This window comes from Lipophrys pholis (assembly GCF_963383615.2).
Source record: "Lipophrys pholis genome assembly, chromosome: 9".
Classification (NCBI taxonomy): Eukaryota; Metazoa; Chordata; class Actinopteri; order Blenniiformes; family Blenniidae; genus Lipophrys; species Lipophrys pholis.
In genome coordinates, this window is record NC_137639.1 from 1,023,249 (window position 1) to 1,047,612 (window position 24,364).

The 24,364-nt window shown below is 49.2% G+C and overlaps 1 protein-coding gene across 1 annotated transcript in view; it reads left to right on the forward strand.

The window, feature by feature from the left end:
* Window positions 1–13,717: 13,717 nt before the first annotated feature.
* Window positions 13,718–24,364, forward strand: part of znrf2b (zinc and ring finger 2b) — a 36,684-nt gene continuing 26,037 nt past the window's right edge. Inside the window, exon 1 of the mRNA XM_080472215.1 lies at window positions 13,718–14,633. Within this exon, the coding sequence (XP_080328341.1) occupies window positions 14,237–14,633 (397 nt within the window). The 5' untranslated portion in view covers window positions 13,718–14,236. The remainder of the gene's footprint in view (window positions 14,634–24,364) is intronic.

A 24,364-nucleotide genomic window follows, 5' to 3' on the forward strand; every position in this document is an offset into this window, starting at 1 on the left:
GGTTTTGTGACAATAGAAATATTTTCATCAGGTATACTCTGCGCCACGACAACTAAAAACCTTAAAATATAAAGTAAAAGGTTTATTATGGCACTAGTTTAGTGGTCCGAGCCGCTCAGCATGGAACTGCTCTGTACGTGGAACCTGAACTAACAGGAGCGACAGGAACATGTCCGCTGGTCTGGCAAGCAGCTCAGGAGACGTTCAGCGATGCAGCAGGACAAGTAGAAACTAAAGAAGGACTTAGAACTCAGAATATCCACCTGTTGGAGAACCGACCACAGGTCAGGCCAGCGAAGTCGTCCTGAATGTCCTCTTGACAGGACGGACTGCTGAAGGTCAAAACCTCCTAAGAAGGTCCAGACACTGAAATCCACTTTGTTTTCCAGCTGATCATGTTAAGGCTGCTTGGCTGAAGGTCAAACACAGTGGCTTCATAGTGATGAAGATGTAGAACAGATCTGAGATTACTACACACACACACACACACACACACACACACACACACACACACACACACACACACACACACACACACACACACACACACACACACACACGTTCCCTACTATCAGTATGAAAAGAGAAAATGTTGCGTTTCTTTCCTTATTTTGGACCCTTCCAGAATGATGATGATAATGATGATGATGATGATGATGATGATGATGATGATGATGATGATGATGATGATGATGATGATGATGATGATGATGATGATCCTTTGGTTCTGTTGAGTCATCGAAGCAGGTGACCTCCTGCCTCTGACAAAGGACAAGCGCTCCCTCTGCTGGTTAAAACTGCAAGCAGCACCCTGGAGCTTCATAGCTTTTTCCATTCAGCCACAATACAGTAGAGGTTGCTGGTTGTTCATATAGTCTGTAGACCGGATTTAGGATTTAGACCCCATCAAATGATTGATTGGCTGATCCAGAAAATTACAGTGGAGCCAAACTGGTGGGATTATCTAATCTCACCTGGTTTTCCTCAGACTGCAGAACAAACCTTATTCTGGATTTCTTTCAGTCTCAGACCCCAGGGTGAGAACCACATGAGCACAGAACAACGGCCTCTCCTTAAACAAGAACCTTGATTCTAGTCAATATATTTCTATAGCAGCAAAAACAACAGGTCTATCGAGGTATTTCTACAGAGAAAAGATAGGAAAGGTGTTAGGAGGCTTCCTAAAGGAGTTAGTGAAAGGTGTTAGGAGGCTTCCTAAAGGAGTTAGTGAAAGGTGTTAGGAGGCTTCCTAAAGGAGTTAAGGAAAGGTGTTAGGAGGCTTCCTAAAGGAGTTAGTGAAAGGTGTTAGGAGGCTTCCTAAAGGAGTTACTGAAAGGTGTTAGGACGCTTCCTAAAGGAGTTACTGAAAGGTGTTAGGAGGCTTCCTAAAGGAGTTAAGGAAAGGTGTTAGGAGGCTTCCTAAAGGAGTTACTGAAAGGTGTTAGGAGGCTTCCTAAAGGAGTTAAGGAAAGGTGTTAGGAGGCTTCCTAAAGGAGTTAGTGAAAGGTGTTAGGAGGCTTCCTAAAGGAGTTAGTGAAAGGAGTTAGTAAGGGTGTTAGGAGGCTTCCTGAAGGAGTAAGTGAAAGGTGTTAGGAGGCTTCCTAAAGGAGCTAGGAAAGGTGTTATGAGGCTTCCTAAAGGAGCTAGGAAAGGTGTTATGAGGCTTCCTAAAGGAGTTAGTGAAAGGTGTTAGGAAGCTTCCTAAAGGAGTTAAGGAAAGGTGTTAGGAGGCTTCCTAAAGGAGTTAGTGATAGGTGTTAGGAAGCTTCCTAAAGGAGTTAAGGAAAGGTGTTAGGAGGCTTCCTAAAGGAGTTAGTGAAAGGTGTTAGGACGCTTCCTAAAGGAGTTAAGGAAAGGTGTTAGGAGGCTTCCTAAAGGAGTTAAGGAAAGGTGTTAGGAGGCTTCCTAAAGGAGTTAGTGAAAGGAGTTAGGAGGCTTCCTAAAGGAGTTAAGGAAAGATGTTAGGAGGCTTCCTAAAGGAGTTAGTAAAGTCGATCACATTGTTGTGACAGTCAGACCAAACTTCCACTAGGTGGCGTAATAATAATCGACGGTGGTGAAGGTTAGTGACGTCTGCTGTGATGAAAAAACTCAAAATGTGATAAAAGTAGTATAAAGGTGGTTCCTCTCACGTTCCCCTGAGGTTCTAACCTCTGATATAAAGTCACATATCTCAGGTTTGAATGTAAATCAAAGGAAAAGAGGAACTGAAGGGAAACGGCTGCAGGTGAATAAAGAACCAATCAGAGTGAGAATCTGGGTTCTAGATGATTTCAAGTGGTTCTAGGCAGATTATTACTTTGGTAACTTACATGATCTGCTCCTTGTTCAGTCATCCTGAGTTTCCCTGAACGCTCCGATGAGCGGGTTCCTTTAAATGGTGTCGCCGCAAGGAATTGTGGGGGAACATGAGCTGGCCTCCTTTGGTAAAGGAACCATCAGTGGTTCCTAGGCTAAAGGAGGTTCTAAAGGAAGCATCAGAGGTTCCTAGGCGAAAGGAGGTTCTGAAAGAAACATCAGTGTTGCCTAGGCTAAAGGAGGTTCTAAAGGAAACATCAGTGGTTGCTATGCTAAAGGAGGTTCTAAAGGAAACATCAGTGTGTCCTAGGCTAAAGGAGGTTCTAAAGGAAACATCAGTGTGTCCTAGGCTAATGGAGGTTCTAAAGGAAGCATCAGTGGTTCCTAGGCTAAAGGAGGTTCTAAAGGATGCATCAGTGGTTGCTATGCTAAAGGAGGTTCTAAAGGAAACATCAGTGTGTCCTAGGCTAAAGGAGGTTCTAATGTAAGCATTAGTGTTTCGGATGCTAAAGGAGGTTCTAAAGGAAGCATCAGTGGTTCCTAGGCTAAAGGAGGTTCTAAAGGAACCATCAGTGGTTCCTAGGCTAAAGGAGGTTCTAAAGGATGCATCAGTGGTTCCTAGGCTAAAGGAGGTTCTAAAGGAAGCATCAGTGGTTCCTTCGCTAAAGGAGGTTCTAAAGGAAGCATTGAGCCTCCGTTCGTTTGCTTAGTGAGAATTCCAACGCTCCTCATGGCCGCCACTTAAACTCTTCTGGGGTGAAGGAGAAGTGCATAGTAAAGGAGATAGTAAAGGAGATAGGAAAGGAGATAGGAGGAACAGCAAAGAGAGCAGTGTGCCACAATATCCAAGTAAGATGTCTGACAGTGAAAGAATGGGTGCAGGTGTGGATGCCCAGCAGCTACAAGTGACTGTCACAGAACGTGCCAACCAGGGACGACTGGTCATTAGGGACAGGGCTGAGCGCCACCTGGTGTCATCAAAAAGGACTACATGCAAAGTATGTTATTAATTCTTTAAGAATATCTACAATATTTTCTTGTCTGTGAATAAAACTGCCTCTTATAGAGTACATAATTACTGTGAGGACAGTCCTCCCTGGTCACTGGTCTCCTCTTCCTGCTTCAGGTTGTTTCCTCCTGATCTAGACTGATGGTGCATTAGTGTAGCTCGCCCCTCTCTCACCATGCAGGGTGTATTACATTAGTGTAGCTCGCCCCTCTCTCACCATGCAGGGTGTATTACATTAGTGTAGCTCGCCCCTCTCTCACCATGCAGTGTGTATTACATTAGTGTAGCTCGCCCCTCTCTCACCACGCAGTGTGTATTACATTAGTGTAGCTCGCCCCTCTCTCACCATGCAGTGTGTATTACATTAGTGTAGCTCGCCCCTCTCTCACCATGCAGTGTGTATTACATTAGTGTAGCTCGCCCCTCTCTCACCGTGCAGTGTGGGTCTTGAAGCCCGAAGCCCCGCCCACTAACAACATCATTTAGATGCTCAGAGCTGATTGGCTGGCGCTGATTGAGGCGGAGCTTCACAGAACCGGAGCAGTCGAACAAATACCAGCTTGTTAGCAGCTAAAGCTAACAAACAGTTAAGAATCAAAATATTAGGTTGATTATTTACGAGTCGAGTTCTAAACTCTTTGTTTAGTGGAGAAAGTGAAGGTAACTAGTGGTCGACCGAGTGACACGGTGTGAAATACTTTCTAAGTGTCTCATGATTGTATAACTGTCAGTGGTCTCGGTGTGGAATTTTCATTTTTAGAAACAGTAAACCCTGGTTTGATTACCTGCTTCACCTTTTTTTGTCCAATTGACTTTTTATCGACTATTTCCAGTGCACAACGTTTTCACGGGATCCAACTCCACCACCAGCACCTCCACCACCAGCACCTCCACCACCAGTCCCAGCACCTCCACCACCAGAGCCAGCTGCTCCAACACCAGCAGCTCCACCACCAGTCCCAGCACCTCTGCCACCAGAGCCAGCTGCTCCAACACCAGCAACTCCACCACCAGAAGCTCCACCACCAGACCCAGCAGCTCCACCACCAGTCCCAGCACCTCTACCACCAGAGCCAGCTGCTCCAACACCAGCAGCTCCACCACCAGACCCAGCAGCTCCAACACCAGCAGCTCCAACACCAGCAGCTCCACCATCAGACCCAGCAACTCCACCACCAGAAGCTCCACCACCAGACCCAGCAGCTCCACCACCAGCACCTCCACCACCAGTCCCAGCACCTCCACCACCAGAGCCAGCTGCTCCAACACCAGCAGCTCCACCACCAGACCCAGCAGCTCCAACACCAGAAGCTCCACCACCAGCAGCTCCACCATTAGACCCAGCAGCTCCACCAGCAGCAGCTCCACCACCAGTCCCAGCACCTCCACCACCAGACCAAGCAGCTCCGACACCAGCTGCTCCACCATCAGACCCAGCAGCTCCACCACCAGCAGCTCCACCACCAGACCCAGCACCTCCACCAGCAGCAACTCCACCACCAGCACCTCCACCACCAGTCCCAGCACCTCCACCACCAGAGCCAGCTGCTCCAACACCAGCAGCTCCACCACCAGACCCAGCAGCTCCAACTCCAGCAGCTCCACCGCCAGCAGCTCCACCACCAGCAGCTCCACCATCAGACCCAGCAGCTCCACCACCAGACCCAGCAGCTCCACCACCAGCAGCTCCACCACCAGTCCCAGCACCTCTACCACCAGAGCCAGCTGCTCCAACACCAGCAGCTCCACCATCTGACCCAGCAACTCCACCACCAGAAGCTCCACCACCAGACCCAGCAGCTCCACCACCAGTCCCAGCACCTCGACCACCAGAGCCAGCTGCTCCAACACCAGCAGCTCCACCACCAGAGCCAGCTGCTCCAACACCAGCAGCTCCACCACCAGACCCAGCAGCTCCAACACCAGCAGCTCCAACACCAGCAGCTCCACCACCAGACCCAGCAGCTCCAACACCAGACCAAGCAGCTCCAACACCAGCAGCTCCACCACCAGCTGCTCCACCATCAGACCCAGCACCTCCACCACCAGTCCCAGCACCTCTACCACCAGAGCCAGCTGCTCCAACACCAGCAGCTCCACCACCAGTCCCAGCACCTCCACCACCAGTCCCAGCACCTCTACCACCAGAGCCAGCTGCTCCAACACAAGCAGCTCCACCACCAGACCCAGCAGCTCCAACACCAGCAGCTCCACCACCAGCAGCTCCACCATCAGACCCAGCAACTCCACCACCAGAAGCTCCACCACCAGACCCAGCAGCTCCACCACCAGCACCTCCACCACCAGTCCCAGCACCTCCACCACCAGAGCCAGCTGCTCCAACACCAGCAGCTCCACCACCAGACCCAGCAGCTCCAACACCGGAAGCTCCACCACCAGCAGCTCCACCATTAGACCCAGCAGCTCCACCAGCAGCAGCTCCACCACCAGTCCCAGCACCTCCACCACCAGACCAAGCAGCTCCGACACCAACAGCTCCACCACCAGCTGCTCCACCATCAGACCCAGCAGCTCCACCACCAGCAGCTCCACCACCAGACCCAGCACCTCCACCAGCAGCAACTCCACCACCAGCACCTCCACCACCAGTCCCAGCACCTCCACCACCAGAGCCAGCTGCTCCAACACCAGCAGCTCCACCACCAGACCCAGCAGCTCCAACTCCAGCAGCTCCACCGCCAGCAGCTCCACCACCAGCAGCTCCACCATCAGACCCAGCAGCTCCACCACCAGAAGCTCCACCACCAGACCCAGCAGCTCCACCACCAGCAGCTCCACCACCAGTCCCAGCACCTCTACCACCAGAGCCAGCTGCTCCAACACCAGCAGCTCCACCATCTGACCCAGCAACTCCACCACCAGAAGCTCCACCACCAGACCCAGCAGCTCCACCACCAGTCCCAGCACCTCGACCACCAGAGCCAGCTGCTCCAACACCAGCAGCTCCACCACCAGAGCCAGCTGCTCCAACACCAGCAGCTCCACCACCAGACCCAGCAGCTCCAACACCAGACCAAGCAGCTCCAACACCAGCAGCTCCACCACCAGCTGCTCCACCATCAGACCCAGCACCTCCACCACCAGTCCCAGCACCTCTACCACCAGAGCCAGCTGCTCCAACACCAGCAGCTCCACCACCAGTCCCAGCACCTCCACCACCAGTCCCAGCACCTCTACCACCAGAGCCAGCTGCTCCAACACCAGCAGCTCCACCACCAGACCCAGCAGCTCCAACACCAGCAGCTCCACCACCAGCAGCTCCACCATCAGACCCAGCAACTCCACCACCAGAAGCTCCACCACCAGACCCAGCAGCTCCACCACCAGTCCCAGCACCTCGACCACCAGAGCCAGCTGCTCCAACACCAGCAGCTCCACCACCAGAGCCAGCTGCTCCAACACCAGCAGCTCCACCACCAGACCCAGCAGCTCCAACACCAGACCAAGCAGCTCCAACACCAGCAGCTCCACCACCAGCTGCTCCACCATCAGACCCAGCACCTCCACCACCAGTCCCAGCACCTCTACCACCAGAGCCAGCTGCTCCAACACCAGCAGCTCCACCACCAGTCCCAGCACCTCCACCACCAGTCCCAGCACCTCCACCACCAGAGCCAGCTGCTCCAACACCAGCAGCTCCACCACCAGACCCAGCAGCTCCAACACCAACAGCTCCACCACCAGTAGCTCCACCATTAGACCCAGCAGCTCCACCAGCAGCCGCTCCACCAACCCCTAACCCAGCTCCACCACCAGAGCCAGCTGCTCCAACACCAGCAGCTCCACCACCAGTCCCAGCACCTCCACCACCAGACCAAGCAGCTCCAACACCAGCAGCTCCACCACCAGCTGCTCCACCATCAGACCCAGCAGCTCCACCACCAGCAGCTCCACCACCAGACCAAGCAGCTCCAACACCAGCAGCTCCACCACCAGCTGCTCCACCATCAGACCCAGCAGCTCCACCACCAGCACCTCCACCACCAGTCCCAGCACCTCCACCACCAGAGCCAGCTGCTCCAACACCAGCAGCTCCACCATCAGACCCAGCAGCTCCACCACCAGAAGCTCCACCACCAGACCCAGCAGCTCCACCACCAGCAGCTCCACCACCAGTCCCAGCACCTCTACCACCAGACCCAGCTGCTCCAACACCAGCTGCTCCAACACCAGCAGCTCCACCACCAGACCCAGCAGCTCCAACTCCAGCAGCTCCACCACCCGGCAGCTCCACCATCAGACCCAGCAGCTCCACCACCAGAAGCTCCACCACCAGACCCAGCAGCTCCACCACCAGCAGCTCCACCACCAGTCCCAGCACCTCTACCACCAGACCCAGCAGCTCCACCACCAGCAGCTCCACCACCAGTCCCAGCACCTCTACCACCAGAGCCAGCTGCTCCAACACCAGCAGCTCCCACACCAGCAGCTCCACCATCAGACCCAGCAACTCCACCACCAGAAGCTCCACCACCAGACCCAGCAGCTCCACCACCAGTCCCAGCACCTCGACCACCAGAGCCAGCTGCTCCAACACCAGCAGCTCCACCACCAGACCCAGCAGCTCCAACACCAGCAGCTCCACCACCAGCAGCTCCACCATCAGACCCAGCAACTCCACCACCAGAAGCTCCACCACCAGACCCAGCAGCTCCACCACCAGCACCTCCACCACCAGTCCCAGCACCTCCACCACCAGAGCCAGCTGCTCCAACACCAGCAGCTCCACCACCAGACCCAGCAGCTCCAACACCAGACCAAGCAGCTCCAACACCAGCAGCTCCACCACCAGCTGCTCCACCATCAGACCCAGCACCTCCACCACCAGTCCCAGCACCTCTACCACCAGAGCCAGCTGCTCCAACACCAGCAGCTCCAACACCAGCAGCTCCACCATCAGACCCAGCAACTCCACCACCAGAAGCTCCACCACCAGACCCAGCAGCTCCACCACCAGTCCCAGCACCTCGACCACCAGAGCCAGCTGCTCCAACACCAGCAGCTCCACCACCAGACCCAGCAGCTCCAACACCAGCAGCTCCACCATCAGACCCAGCAACTCCACCACCAGAAGCTCCACCACCAGACCCAGCAGCTCCACCACCAGCACCTCCACCACCAGTCCCAGCACCTCCACCACCAGAGCCAGCTGCTCCAACACCAGCAGCTCCACCACCAGACCCAGCAGCTCCAACACCAACAGCTCCACCACCAGCAGCTCCACCACCAGACCCAGCAGCTCCAACACCAACAGCTCCACCACCAGCAGCTCCACCATTAGACCCAGCAGCTCCACCAGCAGCCGCTCCACCAACCCCTAACCCAGCTCCACCACCAGAGCCAGCTGCCCCAACACCAGCAGCTCCACCACCAGTCCCAGCACCTCCACCACCAGACCAAGCAGCTCCAACACCAGCAGCTCCACCACCAGCTGCTCCACCATCAGACCCAGCAGCTCCACCACCAGACCCAGCACCTCCACCAGCAGCAACTCCACCACCAGCACCTCCACCACCAGTCCCAGCACCTCCACCACCAGAGCCAGCTGCTCCAACACCAGCAGCTCCACCACCAGACCCAGCAGCTCCAACACCAACAGCTCCACCACCAGCAGCTCCACCACCAGACCCAGCAGCTCCAACACCAACAGCTCCACCACCAGCAGCTCCACCATTAGACCCAGCAGCTCCACCAGCAGCCGCTCCACCAACCCCTAACCCAGCTCCACCACCAGAGCCAGCTGCCCCAACACCAGCAGCTCCACCACCAGTCCCAGCACCTCCACCACCAGACCAAGCAGCTCCAACACCAGCAGCTCCACCACCAGCTGCTCCACCATCAGACCCAGCAGCTCCACCACCAGACCCAGCACCTCCACCAGCAGCAACTCCACCACCAGCACCTCCACCACCAGTCCCAGCACCTCCACCACCAGAGCCAGCTGCTCCAACACCAGCAGCTCCACCACCAGACCCAGCAGCTCCAACTCCAGCAGCTCCACCACCAGCAGCTCCACCATCAGACCCAGCAGCTCCACCACCAGAAGCTCCACCACCAGACCCAGCAGCTCCACCACCAGCAGCTCCACCACCAGTCCCAGCACCTCTACCACCAGAGCCAGCTGCTCCAACCCCAGCAGCTCCACCACCAGACCCAGCAGCTCCAACACCAACAGCTCCACCAGCAGCTGCTCCACCAACCCCTAACCCAGCTCCACCACCAGACCCAGCACCTCCACCACCAGCACCTCCACCACCAGACCCAGCAGCTCCAACACCAGCAGCTCCACCACCAGACCCAGCACCTCCAGCAGCAGCTCCACCACCAGACCCAGCACCTCCACCAGCAGCTCCACCACCAGACCCAACACCTCCACCACCAGCAGCCCCCCCACCAGTCCCAGCACCTCCACCACCAGACCCAGCAGCTCCAACACCAGCAGCTCCACCACCAGACCCAGCAGCTCCACCACCAGACCCAGCACCTCCACCAGCAGCTCCACCACCAGACCCAGCAGCTCCACCAACAGCAGCTCCACCACCAGACCCAGCAGCACCTCCACCAGCAGCTCCACCACCAGACCCAGCACCTCCACCACCAGACCCAGCAGCTCCACCACCAGCAGCTCCACCACCAGACCCAGCAGCTCCACCACCAGCACCTCCACCACCAGACCCAGCAGCTCCACCACCAGCACCTCCACCACCAGACCCAGCAGCTCCACCACCAGCAGCTCCAACACCAGACCCCAGCAGCTTCACCATCAGATTGCAGGAGCAGGAGGTGACACACTGAGGGCAGTAAACCCCATGAAGGCCCAGACAGAGGAACTGGAGAGTCCTCAGAGGGGACACGGATCTCTTTCCCAGGCCATCAATCCACTGCCTGAGGTCAGCCACTATCATCTTGCTGCCCAAACTGACCACCTGACCAGTCGCTCCAACACCTGATAATATAGAGTTTGGAGAAGCCGGTCCGAAGTCACATTGTCCACTCTGCATATAGAGCAGACAGATGGACAGAAGAAGACATTGCTCCCTCGCTCCACACCACCGTCTCCCACCTGGACAGCAGGACGCTATGCTAGGCTACAATCAATGTAATACCAAGTGCTTAACATGATTTAAAAACAATGTGAAGATAGATACATGTAAAGAAACAAATGTGTACACACACACACACACACACACACACACACACACACACACACACACACATATGCAGGCATGCCTAGTGGTATGGAGACATGGCAAGGCACTGAGGGTGCGAAAAGGGCTATCTATCTATCTATCTATCTATCTCTCTCTCTCTCTCTCTATCTCTCTATCTCTCTATCTATCTATCTATCTAGATAGATCTAGATCTATCTAGATAGATAGATAGATAGAGAGATAGATAGATAAATATAGATATAGATGTATATACAGTGCCTTGCGAAAGTATTGGGCCCCTTGAACCTTTCAACCTTTTGCCACATTTCAGGCTTCAAACATAAAGATATAAAATTTACATTTTTTGTCAAGAATCAACAACAAGAGGGACACAATCGTGAAGTGGAACGAAATTTATTGGATAATTTAAACTTTTTTAACAAATAAAAAACTGAAAAGTGGGGCGTGGAGTATTATTGGGCCCCTTTACTTTCGGTGCAGCAAACTCAGTCCAGAAGTTCAGTGAGGATCTCTGAATGATCCAATGTTGTCCTCAATGACTGATGATGATCAATAGAATCCACCGGTGTGGAATCAGCTGCTCTGTGATGGTCTCAGGGTTCTGTTTAAAGCGCAGAGAGCATCATGAAGACCAAGGAACACACCAGGGGGGTCCGAGATACTGTTGTGGAGAAGTTTAATGCCGGATTTGGATACAAAAAGATTTCCCAAGCTTTAAACATCTCAAGGAGCACTGAGCAAGAGATCATATTGAAATGGAAGGAGGATCAGACCACTGCAGATCTACCAAGACCCGGCCGTCCCTCCAAACTTACATCTGGAGGAAGGAGGAGACTGATCAGAGACGCAGCCAAGAGGCCCATGATCACTCTGGATGAACTGCAGAGATCCACAGCTGAGGTGGGAGAGTCTGTCCATAGGACATAGTCCATAGGACAACAATCAGTCGTACACTGCACAAATCTGGCCTTTATGGAAGAGTGGCAAGAAGAAAGCCGTTTCTCAAAGATATCCATAACAAGTCTGGTTTAAAGTTTGCCACAAGCCACCTGGGAGACACACCAAACATGTGGAGGAAGATGCTCTGGTCACATGAAACCAAAATCAAACTTTTTGGCCACAATGCAAAACGATATGTTTGGAGTAAAATCAACACTGCTCATCCCCCAGAACACACCATCCCCACTGTCAAACATGGTGGTGGCAGCATCATGGTTTGGGCTGCTCTTCTTCAGCAGGGACAGGGAAGATGGTTCAGATTGATGGGAAGATGGACGGAGCCAAATACAAAGACCTGAGACTGGGACGGAGGTTTATCTTCCAACAGGACAATGATCCAAAACATAAAGCCAAATCTACAATGGAATGGTTCATAAAGAAACGGATCCAGGTGTTAGACTGGCCCAGTCAAAGTCCAGACCTGAATCCAGTCCAGAATCTGTGGAAAGAGCTGAAAGCTGCTGCTCACAACCGCTCTCCATCCAACCTCACTGAGCTCCAGCTGTTTTCCAAGGAACAATGGGCAAGAATTTCTCTCCATGTGCAAAACTGATAGACATACCCCGAGCGCCTTGCAGCTGTAATTGCAGCAGAAGGTGGCGCTACGGAGTATTAACACAAGGGGGCCGAATAATACTGCACGCCCCACTTTTCAGTTTTTTATTTGTTAAAGTTTAAATTATCCAATAAATTTTGTTCCACTTCACGATTGTGTCCCTCTTGTTGTTGATTCTTGACAAAAAATGTAAATTTTATATCTTTATGTTTGAAGCCTGAAATGTGGCGAAAGGTTGAAAGGTTCAAGGGGCCCAATACTTTCGCAAGGCACTGTATATATGTATATATATATATATTTAACTTTCCTAAAATCGTTTCATTCTGGCGCACTCGCCTCAGAGCAAGAAGGTTGTGGGTTCAAACACAGGGCCTTTCTGGCTTGGTTTGCATGTTCTCCCCGTGTGTGTGGGGGTTTCCTCTGGGTACCCCGGTTTCCCCCACAGTCCCCAAAAAAACCATGCACTGGGGGTCCCTGAGCAAGACCCTCAGCCCCCCAGCTCTCCAGGACACACTTGAGAAAGAGATTGTTAATCTCAATGTGGGTCTCCTGGCTAAATAAAAACTTCTGTGTGCAGCCATGTCAAAGACTGTCCCCCAGGGATGAATGAAGGGATTCTGCTTCTGGTTCTGAATGGAAATTGGCATGTGGATTTGATCAGTTGAAGTCTATGATCAAGCATGTAAAGTTTTCGGCCCATTGCAGCAGGAAGAGCAGGGGTACACATGACTTCCTGTTTCATGGCGAACCATCAGATTTCCTTCAGGCTTCCATGGCCACGCCCTTTAACCTTTACAGTGATAACCTTTCATCAGGAAGGACTGTTGTATGTACAGGCCAAACTTTAGGTCTGTTGGATTTAACCTGTAGGAGGAGTTCAACACCAGAATTTCACAGTAAAGGCCAAATGGCGGACTTCCATAAAGTGTTTATGATGCGGCTTGCTTTTGTTGAAATGTTGATTATTTGTTGCATTCATAAAGTTTTTAAGGATGAATCAGTGGAAGTGTGTTCAAACAACTGGTGAGAACAGAACAATATGAAACTAAACACTTGATGTTATGACGTGGTGACACACATCACTTCATACTGCGAAACCTTAACCTGAAACAAACAACACAGAATAACTGCAGTATACTATTTTAGTAGATACTACCACTGTAACCTGAACAAACAACACAGAATAACTGCAGTATACTATTTTAGTAGATACTACCACTGTAACCTGAACAAACAACACAGAATAACTGCAGTATACTATTTTAGTAGATACTACCACTGTAACCTGAACAAACAGGAAACTGGCCCAGTCCAGTCTGGTTCCAGAAACACTTCAATGGGAGTCAAACGTCAGGCTCTCTGGCCAAAACCGGAATACAGAAGGCTCCAATCCAGCAAACCACCAAACCAATCTCTTCACAGTTGTGACCTTGAATCTGGAGAATAAATAAAAGATATATCATTTATATTTATTTTTTTCTTAAAAGCGTGTTGGGGCTGATGGCTGTCATGGAATAAAGAGATCCTCCAAAGGGAGCTAAATTAACTCTTTAAATCGCTTTGAGAGAGAATAAATATCATAATCTCCACATATGTGAGATTATGTGCGGGATTATTGGATTAAAGTCTCCGGGAGGAGGCGTCAGAGCGAGCCGCCGCTGCGGCTTAATTGTGACGCTCCGCTCGGCGGAGGAAGTGCCGCTGACCGCCGGACAGCTCGACAGCTCGGCCGCGCTCCTGCGCAGCAGCGTCGGCTCGGATCGACTCATCAGCTCAGTGCGGGACTTTCTCCTCCATCACTTCCCCGGGCGATGTGCGGCGAGGCGGGGAGGCGGCGAGCGGAGAGCGGCTCCCCGCTCCGGAGCACCGTGCCGGGGCCGTGGCGGAGCGGGCGCTGAGCGGGGAGCCAGCGGCGGGACCACCGGAGCAGAGCCCCGCGAACCCGCACCGACTGCCGCAGACGGAATACGATGCTGACGGTCCAGAAAGTTTTCCTGTCCAGCTCCCGGTCGCAGACTGCCGGTTGAACTTCGCCCTGATCCGGCGCAGAGTGAGTTGCTCCCCGTCTCTTCCAGGACGTCTGTCCCGGTGACTCCGTCTGCCGCGGCCGGAAATCTGGCGCACTGTCCCGCAGAGGCTCTCCCGGAGCCGCGGTAATATTCCCTCTCAGCGGAGGTCAACATGGGGGCAAAGCAGAGCAGCCCCCCCGCTAATCCCGCTGCTAACGGGCGGACCAGAGCCTACTCCGGCTCGGACCTGCCCTCCAGCACGGCCAGCAGCAACGGCAGGACTCCCGCCGGTGGAGGCGTGCGGTACCACGGCTACGGGGCGTCCGGAGGCTCCCGGGGCTCCGGAGCCGCCGGCAGCTCTGGAGCCGGGGCCAGGACTGCAGGGGGCTCCGGGACGAGACCCCAGCCCGGGATCAACATCCCGAACAGCGGCGGGGCGTACAGCTCCCCGGACTCCGGAGGCAGCAGCCCGGAGGAGGCGGCCGCTGCGGCGGCGGCGGAGGGAGGGCAGGAACCCCGGCTCATGATCGGATCTCTACCAGCACACCTCTCGCCTCATCTGTTCGGAGGTAACGCTCAGGTTTGGGGCTCCAGCAGGTGCCGGCGCCAGGGGGGCAAAGAGGGCTGGGGGTACTGATGGGGGCACTAATGGGGGGAACTGATGGGGTTAATAATGGGGGTAGATGGAGCAATGCTGGGGGGGAACTGATAGGGGCAATAATGGGGGGAACTGATGGGGTTAATAATGGGGGGAGATGGAGCAATGCTGGGGGGGAACTGATGGGGGCAATAATGGGGGGAGATGGAGCAATGCTGGGGGGGAACTGATGGGGGCAATAATGGGGGGAGATGGAGCAATGCTGGGGGGGAACTGATGGGGGCAATAATGGGGGACTGATGGGAATAATGCTTGAGGGGGAAATTATGAGGGCAACTGTCTGCTCCACATCAGGAAATAAACGTTCAGAAGAATCTAAAACAAAGTCTTTGGCTAAATGAAATCAGAATTTTAATCAGAATCACTGAAAGTCCACCTTCATATCAGGTGTGGCTCTGTGTCTGACGTGTCTCCTGATGTCCTCTCATCCTGGGAGTATGAACAGTCTGACCACACTGAGAGCACAGATATCAAACAACGTTTCACCAGTGCATTTTAAAGCATAGTTACTACATTTTCTTAAATGTAAGAGAAACGAAATACTACTGTGCTTCACTTGGACCCGTTGCGACCTAAAAACATCCCCCTAGTATTGTTTAAAATGAAGCTGACACATGGTCTTGTTAAAGGTGTGTATAGCCTCATGCTCTATAAATAAGGAACACTCCTAGTGTTTCATAGTTAAAGAGGAGAAAAAGAACAGAACGCAATATATTTCAGCAACAATATAAAATGACCTAATTTTTCCAAATTCTGACTGTTTTTTTTTTTTAAACCTTTAAATTCAGAGAGCAAATTAGTTTTGATTAAGATTTTGATTTGTCAAAAGATGAATTACAGAATTATAAGAACATCTGTAATTCACACATTTATAAGGGTCTTCTGTGATAAGATGTGATAAGCGCCATTCTTCAGTCCAAAGCAGCCCCACATCATGATGCTGCCTCCACCTTGTGGCTTCAATGAAACCAGCCTACAGAAATCAGCAGCTTTGTTTCTATGATAGAAAATAAAAGATCAGAAATGTAGAAAGAAGCCTTGACAAACAGGACGGTTTAGATCCAGGTTGGAATCCTGTGCTTCAGTCTCTGAGCTTTGATCGCTTCACATTTGAATGAATCCTGATGAATCTGCTGTCGGCTGATATAAGGTGGTCATGAAATAAAAAGATTGAATCAGCAACAGAGTCTCGTTCTCCGTGTAGAGAACATCTGCAGTCATGGTGGTGTTGGATGAAGAAGATGAACGAAGTCTTGTGATGGTTGGTGATCATCTGTGATGGAGGCCTTTCTATTCTTTCTCTGGTTATCTTCAGTGAAGAAGTTGGAAGTGTTTTCATGTTGGTCCTCCAGTTGGCGCGGGTCTTAGTTTTAGTCCTGAAACACACACACACACACACACACACACACACACACACACACACACACACACACACACACACACACACACACACACACACACACACACACACACACACACACACACACACACGCGATGCTCGTTCTCTTCAAACCAGGATAAATCCCTCTGATAACTCAGACCCTGTTTACACGACAACGAAACCGAGTGTATCTGCAAACGTTCTCCACTGTGCGGTCCGTTTACACGACAGCGGTGTTCTGATCCACTGCACCCACGACTTTTATATCTCGGCTCCCTCGGTGGAACTTTTCTATCACCGTCCTGATTCCACCCTGCAGAGTCTGTCGGAGGAAACGGAGCCTGTTACTGCACATGCTCCCCCCTGAGCTGCAGCGGACAGGAGAGGAGAACGTATCTAGAACAATCTTTTTGACAGAACCCAATAAATCCTGGTCACTGAGCTTTGAAGGAGGTTCTGGTTCTTGTTCTGGTTCTTATTCTGGTTCTTGTTCTGGTTCTGGTTCTGGTTCTGGTTTTTGTTCTTGTTCTTGTTCTGGTTTTTGTTCTTGTTCTTGTTCTTGTTCTGGTTTTTGTTCTGGTTCTTGTTCTGGTTCTTGTTCTTGTTCTGGTTCTTGACTAGTTCTGGTTCTTGTTCTTATTCTGGTTCTTGTTCTTGTTCTTGTTCTTGTTCTTGTTCTTGTCCTTGTCCTTGTTCTGGTTCTGGTTCTGGTTCTTGACTTGTTCCAATTCTGTTTCGCTCCACGAGGGTTGATCTGGAATAATGATCTTAATAATAATGCTGACGCTGACAGAACTGCAGAACCATGAATTAATGGAAGCAGAACTTCTCCTGTCGTCACAGTGATGAATTAATATTCCAACAGGAAACACACTCACACGGAGGAACCTCCTCCTCAGAACCTCCTCCTCAGAACCTCCTCCTCAGAACCTCCGCCTCAGAACCAGTGGAGGTAAAATGTAAAGTAAAAGCAGAGCAGTGAGGAAGCTCTGCCTGGAACCGTTCTGCTGGAATAAAGTGAAAGTGACTCCGGTTCTATTGTCCCATGAATTAATCTGCTCTAATCTCACCAAGTCAGCATTAACAAGTCAGGAAGGTTCTGGTTCTGGCTGCAGCAGCAGTGTTGCTTTGAGCTGCTGGATGGGTTGGAATTCTTCATAATCTCAGAGATTAACTGCTCCTCTATGGTAGAGTCAGCTGCTCTGCAGGGTTTCTCCCTCTGTGATTGGTCACACGCTGCAAGCTCCGCCCCTTTCATGTGAACGCTCTGATCCTGGAGGGAAACTCTGGTTGAACTAGTGAGGTGATAACCTGCTTCCTGTTAATGCTGATGAGGATCCAGAATGTCTGGGTTAGTTAATCCAGGTAACAGAGATGTCTAGGTATGTTAATCTAGGTAACAGAGATATCCCGGTATGTTAATCCAGGTAACAGAGATATCATGGTATGTTAATCTAGGTAACAGAGATATCCTGGTATGTTAATCTAGGTAACAGAGATGTCCTGGTATGTTAATCTAGATAACATAGCGATATCCTGGGGTGTTAATCCAGGTGACAGAGATATCCTGGTATGTTAATCTAGGTAACAGAGATATCCTGGTATGTTATTCCAGGTAACAGAGAGATATCCTGGTATGTTATTCTAGGTAAGAGAGATATCCTGGTATGTTAATCCAGGTAACAGAGAGATATCCTGGTATGTTAATCCAGGTAACAGAGAGATATCCTGGTATTTTAATCCAGGTAACAGAGAGATATCCTGGTATGTTAATCCCGGGTGGTAGTATATCTTGTCAGACTGGATGGGATTACAAAGTCTCTGGGAAAATAATGTCAAACTAGCCTAGTGGCGAGCAGAAACAGTAGTTGAGGTACAAGACTGTTAAATGTACCTTGAAGAGGAATAAAAGACAACAATGTGTGGTTTTGTCCATTTGGGGACATTTTGCCCGTTTTAACAAAGTCTTAACAAACTTTTTTAGATTTAACTTCAAATTTATAAAACAGAACATTCATCCATCTTCTCCCTCTTCTCCGTTTCCGGGTCGCGGGGGTGTCAGTCTGAGCACCGTCACCCAGATCACATCGCACCATTTAAGAACCTTCCTGCAGGTGGAGAGCCCACAGGAAGGTGGAGAGCCCACGGGAAGGTGGAGAGCCCACGGGAAGGTGGAGAGCCCACGGGAAGGTGGAGAGCCCACGGGAAGGTGGAGAGCCCACGGGAAGGTGGCGCCCGGCACTAACCCTCTACCCTGAGATTGTGAGTCTCATGCTCTACCAACTGAGCTAGCCGAACAGAACAATAGAACACTATTGAAAAGAACTGCCATTCTCCCAAGCCATCAGGAACAAAGTACACATCACTTCAAAGGGCTACGACTTTTGACTTAAGACTCATTTAAAAACACATTTGATCAAAATAGTGTTTATTTTAAATTTTCCTTTGAAAAGAAAATTAATCAAAGTCAGTAAAAGATTAAAATGTAACAAATTGTTAAATATTTGATAGTTTTGTGCAGAATTTAAGTTGTTTAAGAGATTCACGCTGAAAATACTTAATAATATCCAAATCTGTCAGAATGTTTGAGCAGTTTGAGCAGTGCCTTGGTAAACCTTCTAACGCTTCTAAAAATGAAATCATTCTGAAGTAGCAGCAGGAAGACGACTGATTCTGAAGATAATCTGAAACACTGAGCCAGTGTTCGATAAGAACACCCTCTCAGAGCCCTGAACTTACTAATGTAGCCCCTGAACTTACTAATGTAGCCCCTGAACTTACTAATGTAGCCTCTGAACTTACTAATGTAGCCCCTGAACTTACTAATGCAGCACATGAACTTACTAATGTAGCCTCTGAACTTACTAATGCAGCACATGAACTTACTAATGTAGCCTCTGAACTTACTAATGTAGCACCTGAACTTACTAATGTAGCCCCTGAACTTACTAATGTAGCCTCTGAACTTACTAATGTAGCCCCTGAACTTACTAATGTAGCCCCTGAACTTACTAATGTAGCCTCTGAACTTACTAATGTAGCCCCTGAACTTACTAATGTAGCCCCTGAACTTACTAATGTAGCCTCTGAACTTACTAATGTAGCCCCTGAACTTACTAATGTAGCCCCTGAACTTACTAATGTAGCCCCTGAACTTACTAATGTAGCACCTGAACTTACTAATGTAGCCCCTGAACTTACTAATGTAGCCTCTGAACTTACTAATGTAGCCCCTGAACTTACTAATGTAGCCCCTGAACTTACTAATGTAGCCCCTGAACTTACTAATGTAGCACCTGAACTTACTAATGTAGCCCCTGAACTTACTAATGTAGCCTCTGAACTTACTAATGTAGCCCCTGAACTTACTAATGTAGCCTCTGAACTTACTAATGTAGCCCCTGAACTTACTAATGTAGCCTCTGAACTTACTAATGTAGCCCCTGAACTTACTAATGTAGCCCCTGAACTTACTAATGCAGCACATGAACTTACTAATGTAGCCCCTGAACTTACTAATGCAGCCCCTGAACTTACTAATGTAGCACCTGAACTTACTAATGCAGCCCCTGAACTTACTAATGTAGCCTCTGAACTTACTAATGTAGCCCCTGAACTTACTAATGTAGCCCCTGAACTTACTAATGTAGCCTCTGAACTTACTAATGTAGCCCCTGAACTTACTAATGTAGCCCCTGAACTTACTAATGCAGCCCCTGAACTTACTAATGTAGCCTCTGAACTTACTAATGCAGCCCCTGAACTTACTAATGTAGCCCCTGAACTTACTAATGCAGCACATGAACTTACTAATGTAGCCCCTGAACTTACTAATGTAGTCCCTGAACTTACTAATGTAGCACATGAACTTACTAATGTAGCCCCTGAACTTACTAATGCAGCACATGAACTTACTAATGTAGCCCCTGAACTTACTAATGTAGCACATGAACTTACTAATGTAGCCTCTGAACTTACTAATGTAGCCCCTGAACTTACTAATGTAGCCCCTGAACTTACTAATGTAGCCTCTGAACTTACTAATGTAGCCTCTGAACTTACTAATGTAGCCCCTGAACTTACTAATGTAGCCCCTGAACTTACTAATGTAGCCTCTGAACTTACTAATGTAGCCCCTGAACTTACTAATGTAGCCCCTGAACTTACTAATGTAGCCTCTGAACTTACTAATGTAGCCCCTGAACTTACTAATGTAGCCTCTGAACTTACTAATGTAGCCCCTGAACTTACTAATGTAGCCCCTGAACTTACTAATGTAGCCTCTGAACTTACTAATGTAGCCTCTGAACTTACTAATGTAGCCCCTGAACTTACTAATGTAGCCCCTGAACTTACTAATGTAGCCTCTGAACTTACTAATGTAGCCCCTGAACTTACTAATGTAGCCCCTGAACTTACTAATGTAGCCTCTGAACTTACTAATGTAGCCCCTGAACTTACTAATGTAGCCCCTGAACTTACTAATGTAGCCCCTGAACTTACTAATGTAGCCCCTGAACTTACTAATGTAGCCCCTGAACTTACTAATGTAGCCCCTGAACTTACTAATGTAGCACCTGAACTTACTAATGTAGCCCCTGAACTTACTAATGTAGCCTCTGAACTTACTAATGTAGCCCCTGAACTTACTAATGTAGCCCCTGAACTTACTAATGTAGCCCCTGAACTTACTAATGTAGCACCTGAACTTACTAATGTAGCCCCTGAACTTACTAATGTAGCCTCTGAACTTACTAATGTAGCCCCTGAACTTACTAATGTAGCACCTGAACTTACTAATGTAGCCCCTGAACTTACTAATGTAGCCTCTGAACTTACTAATGTAGCCCCTGAACTTACTAATGTAGCACCTGAACTTACTAATGTAGCACCTGAACTTACTAATGTAGCCCCTGAACTTACTAATGTAGCCTCTGAACTTACTAATGTAGCCCCTGAACTTACTAATGTAGCCCCTGAACTTACTAATGTAGCCTCTGAACTTACTAATGTAGCCCCTGAACTTACTAATGTAGCACCTGAACTTACTAATGTAGCACCTGAACTTACTAATGTAGCCCCTGAACTTACTAATGTAGCCCCTGAACTTACTAATGTAGCCTCTGAACTTACTAATGTAGCCCCTGAACTTACTAATGTAGCCTCTGAACTTACTAATGTAGCCCCTGAACTTACTAATGTAGCCTCTGAACTTACTAATGTAGCCCCTGAACTTACTAATGTAGCCCCTGAACTTACTAATGTAGCCCCTGAACTTACTAATGCAGCACATGAACTTACTAATGCAGCCCCTGAACTTACTAATGTAGCCCCTGAACTTACTAATGTAGCACCTGAACTTACTAATGCAGCCCCTGAACTTACTAATGTAGCCTCTGAACTTACTAATGTAGCCCCTGAACTTACTAATGTAGCCCCTGAACTTACTAATGTAGCCCCTGAACTTACTAATGTAGCCTCTGAACTTACTAATGTAGCCCCTGAACTTACTAATGTAGCCCCTGAACTTACTAATGTAGCCCCTGAACTTACTAATGCAGCCCCTGAACTTACTAATGCAGCCTCTGAACTTACTAATGCAGCACATGAACTTACTAATGCAGCCCCTGAACTTACTAATGCAGCACATGAACTTACTAATGTAGCCCCTGAACTTACTAATGTAGCCCCTGAACTTACTAATGTAGCACATGAACTTACTAATGTAGCCCCTGAACTTACTAATGCAGCACATGAACTTACTAATGTAGCCCCTGAACTTACTAATGTAGTCCCTGAACTTACTAATGTAGCACATGAACTTACTAATGTAGCCCCTGAACTTACTAATGCAGCACATGAACTTACTAATGTAGCCCCTGAACTTACTAATGTAGTCCCTGAACTTACTAATGTAGCACATGAACTTACTAATGTAGCCCCTGAACTTACTAATGCAGCACATGAACTTACTAATGTAGCCCCTGAACTTACTAATGTAGCACATGAACTTACTAATGTAGCCCCTGAACTTACTAATGTAGCCCCTGAACTTACTAATGCAGCACATGAACTTACTAATGTAGCCCCTGAACTTACTAATGCAGCACATGAACTTACTAATGTAGCCCCTGAACTTACTAATGTAGCACATGAACTTACTAATGTAGCCCCTGAACTTACTAATGTAGCCCCTGAACTTACTAATGTAGCACATGAACTTACTAATGTAGCCCCTGAACTTACTAATGCAGCCCCTGAACTTACTAATGCAGCACATGAACTTACTAATGTAGCCCCTGAACTTACTAATGTAGCACATGAACTTACTAATGTAGCCCCTGAACTTACTAATGCAGCACATGAACTTACTAATGTAGCCTCTGAACTTACTAATGTAGCCCCTGAACTTACTAATGTAGCCCCTGAACTTACTAATGTAGCGTCTGAACTTACTAATGTAGCCCCTGAACTTACTAATGTAGCCTCTGAACTTACTAATGTAGCCCCTGAACTTACTAATGTAGCCTCTGAACTTACTAATGCAGCCCCTGAACTTACTAATGTAGCCCCTGAACTTACTAATGTAGCCCCTGAACTTACTAATGTAGCCCCTGAACTTACTAATGCAGCCCCTGAACTTACTAATGTAGCCCCTGAACTTACTAATGCAGCACATGAACTTACTAATGTAGCCCCTGAACTTACTAATGTAGTCCCTGAACTTACTAATGTAGCACATGAACTTACTAATGTAGCCCCTGAACTTACTAATGTAGCAGCTGAACTTACTAATGTAGCCCCTGAACTTACTAATGTAGCACCTGAACTTACTAATGCAGCCCCTGAACTTACTAATGTAGCACATGAACTTACTAATGTAGCCTCTGAACTTACTAATGTAGCACATGAACTTACTAATGTAGCACATGAACTTACTAATGTAGCCCCTGAACTTACTAATGTAGCCCCTGAACTTACTAATGTAGCACATGAACTTACTAATGCAGCACATGAACTTACTAATGCAGCACATGAACTTACTAATGTAGCAGCTGAACTTACTAATGTAGCCCCTGAACTTACTAATGTAGCCTCTGAACTTACTAATGTAGCCCCTGAACTTACTAATGTAGCCCCTGAACTTACTAATGTAGCCCCTGAACTTACTAATGCAGCACATGAACTTACTAATGTAGCCCCTGAACTTACTAATGTAGCCCCTGAACTTACTAATGTAGCCCCTGAACTTACTAATGCAGCACATGAACTTACTAATGTAGCCCCTGAACTTACTAATGTAGTCCCTGAACTTACTAATGTAGCCCCTGAACTTACTAATGTAGCCCCTGAACTTACTAATGTAGCCCCTGAACTTACTAATGCAGCACATGAACTTACTAATGTAGCCCCTGAACTTACTAATGTAGTCCCTGAACTTACTAATGCAGCACATGAACTTACTAATGCAGCACATGAACTTACTAATGCAGCCCCTGAACTTACTAATGCAGCCCCTGAACTTACTAATGCAGCCTGGTGGGTTTAAACCAGGAGACATCTCAACCAAACCGTTCCATCAAAATGAGGTCAAATTTGTATTTATGGCTTCGGCTCAGTTGGTAGAGTGGCTTGTCTCTCCACCGTTCAATTGTTGAAGTGCCTCGGAGCAAGACACGTAACTCTTACTGCTCCCAGTGGACAGACTGAGCTCCTCTGTGGTGTGTGAATGTGTGCGTGAACACACACACACACACACACACACACACACACACACACACACACACACACACACACACACACACACACACACACACACACACACACACACACACACACACACACACAGATACAAAGCTTAATAATTACCTTAACGACTCTGTAATGGCTGCTCACATGAATCAACAGCAGCTTGTTCAAAGTACAGAATCACGACATTCACGTGTTCTAGTGTTTCTTTCGAACTGAAACTCACAACCTGCAACCACCTGATCAACCTCGCAACAAACCTTGTCTTTCCATTATTCTGTCTCCTGAACCCATTTATCCCATTGACTTAACGTTGGTCAATACTCACCAGACCAAACTATAGTCTGGTCTTACCTCCCGTCTTACTTCTTCGGACGTTTCAAACGTTAGTAATCTAATTTTATAAAGTTGGTTGGGAGCCATCTTGGGTTAATGTTTAGTCGTAACCAACAATCTAATGAATGTTAGCTGCATGGTTCTTTTGGGAGCAGACTGCGATCAGTTTCACTATC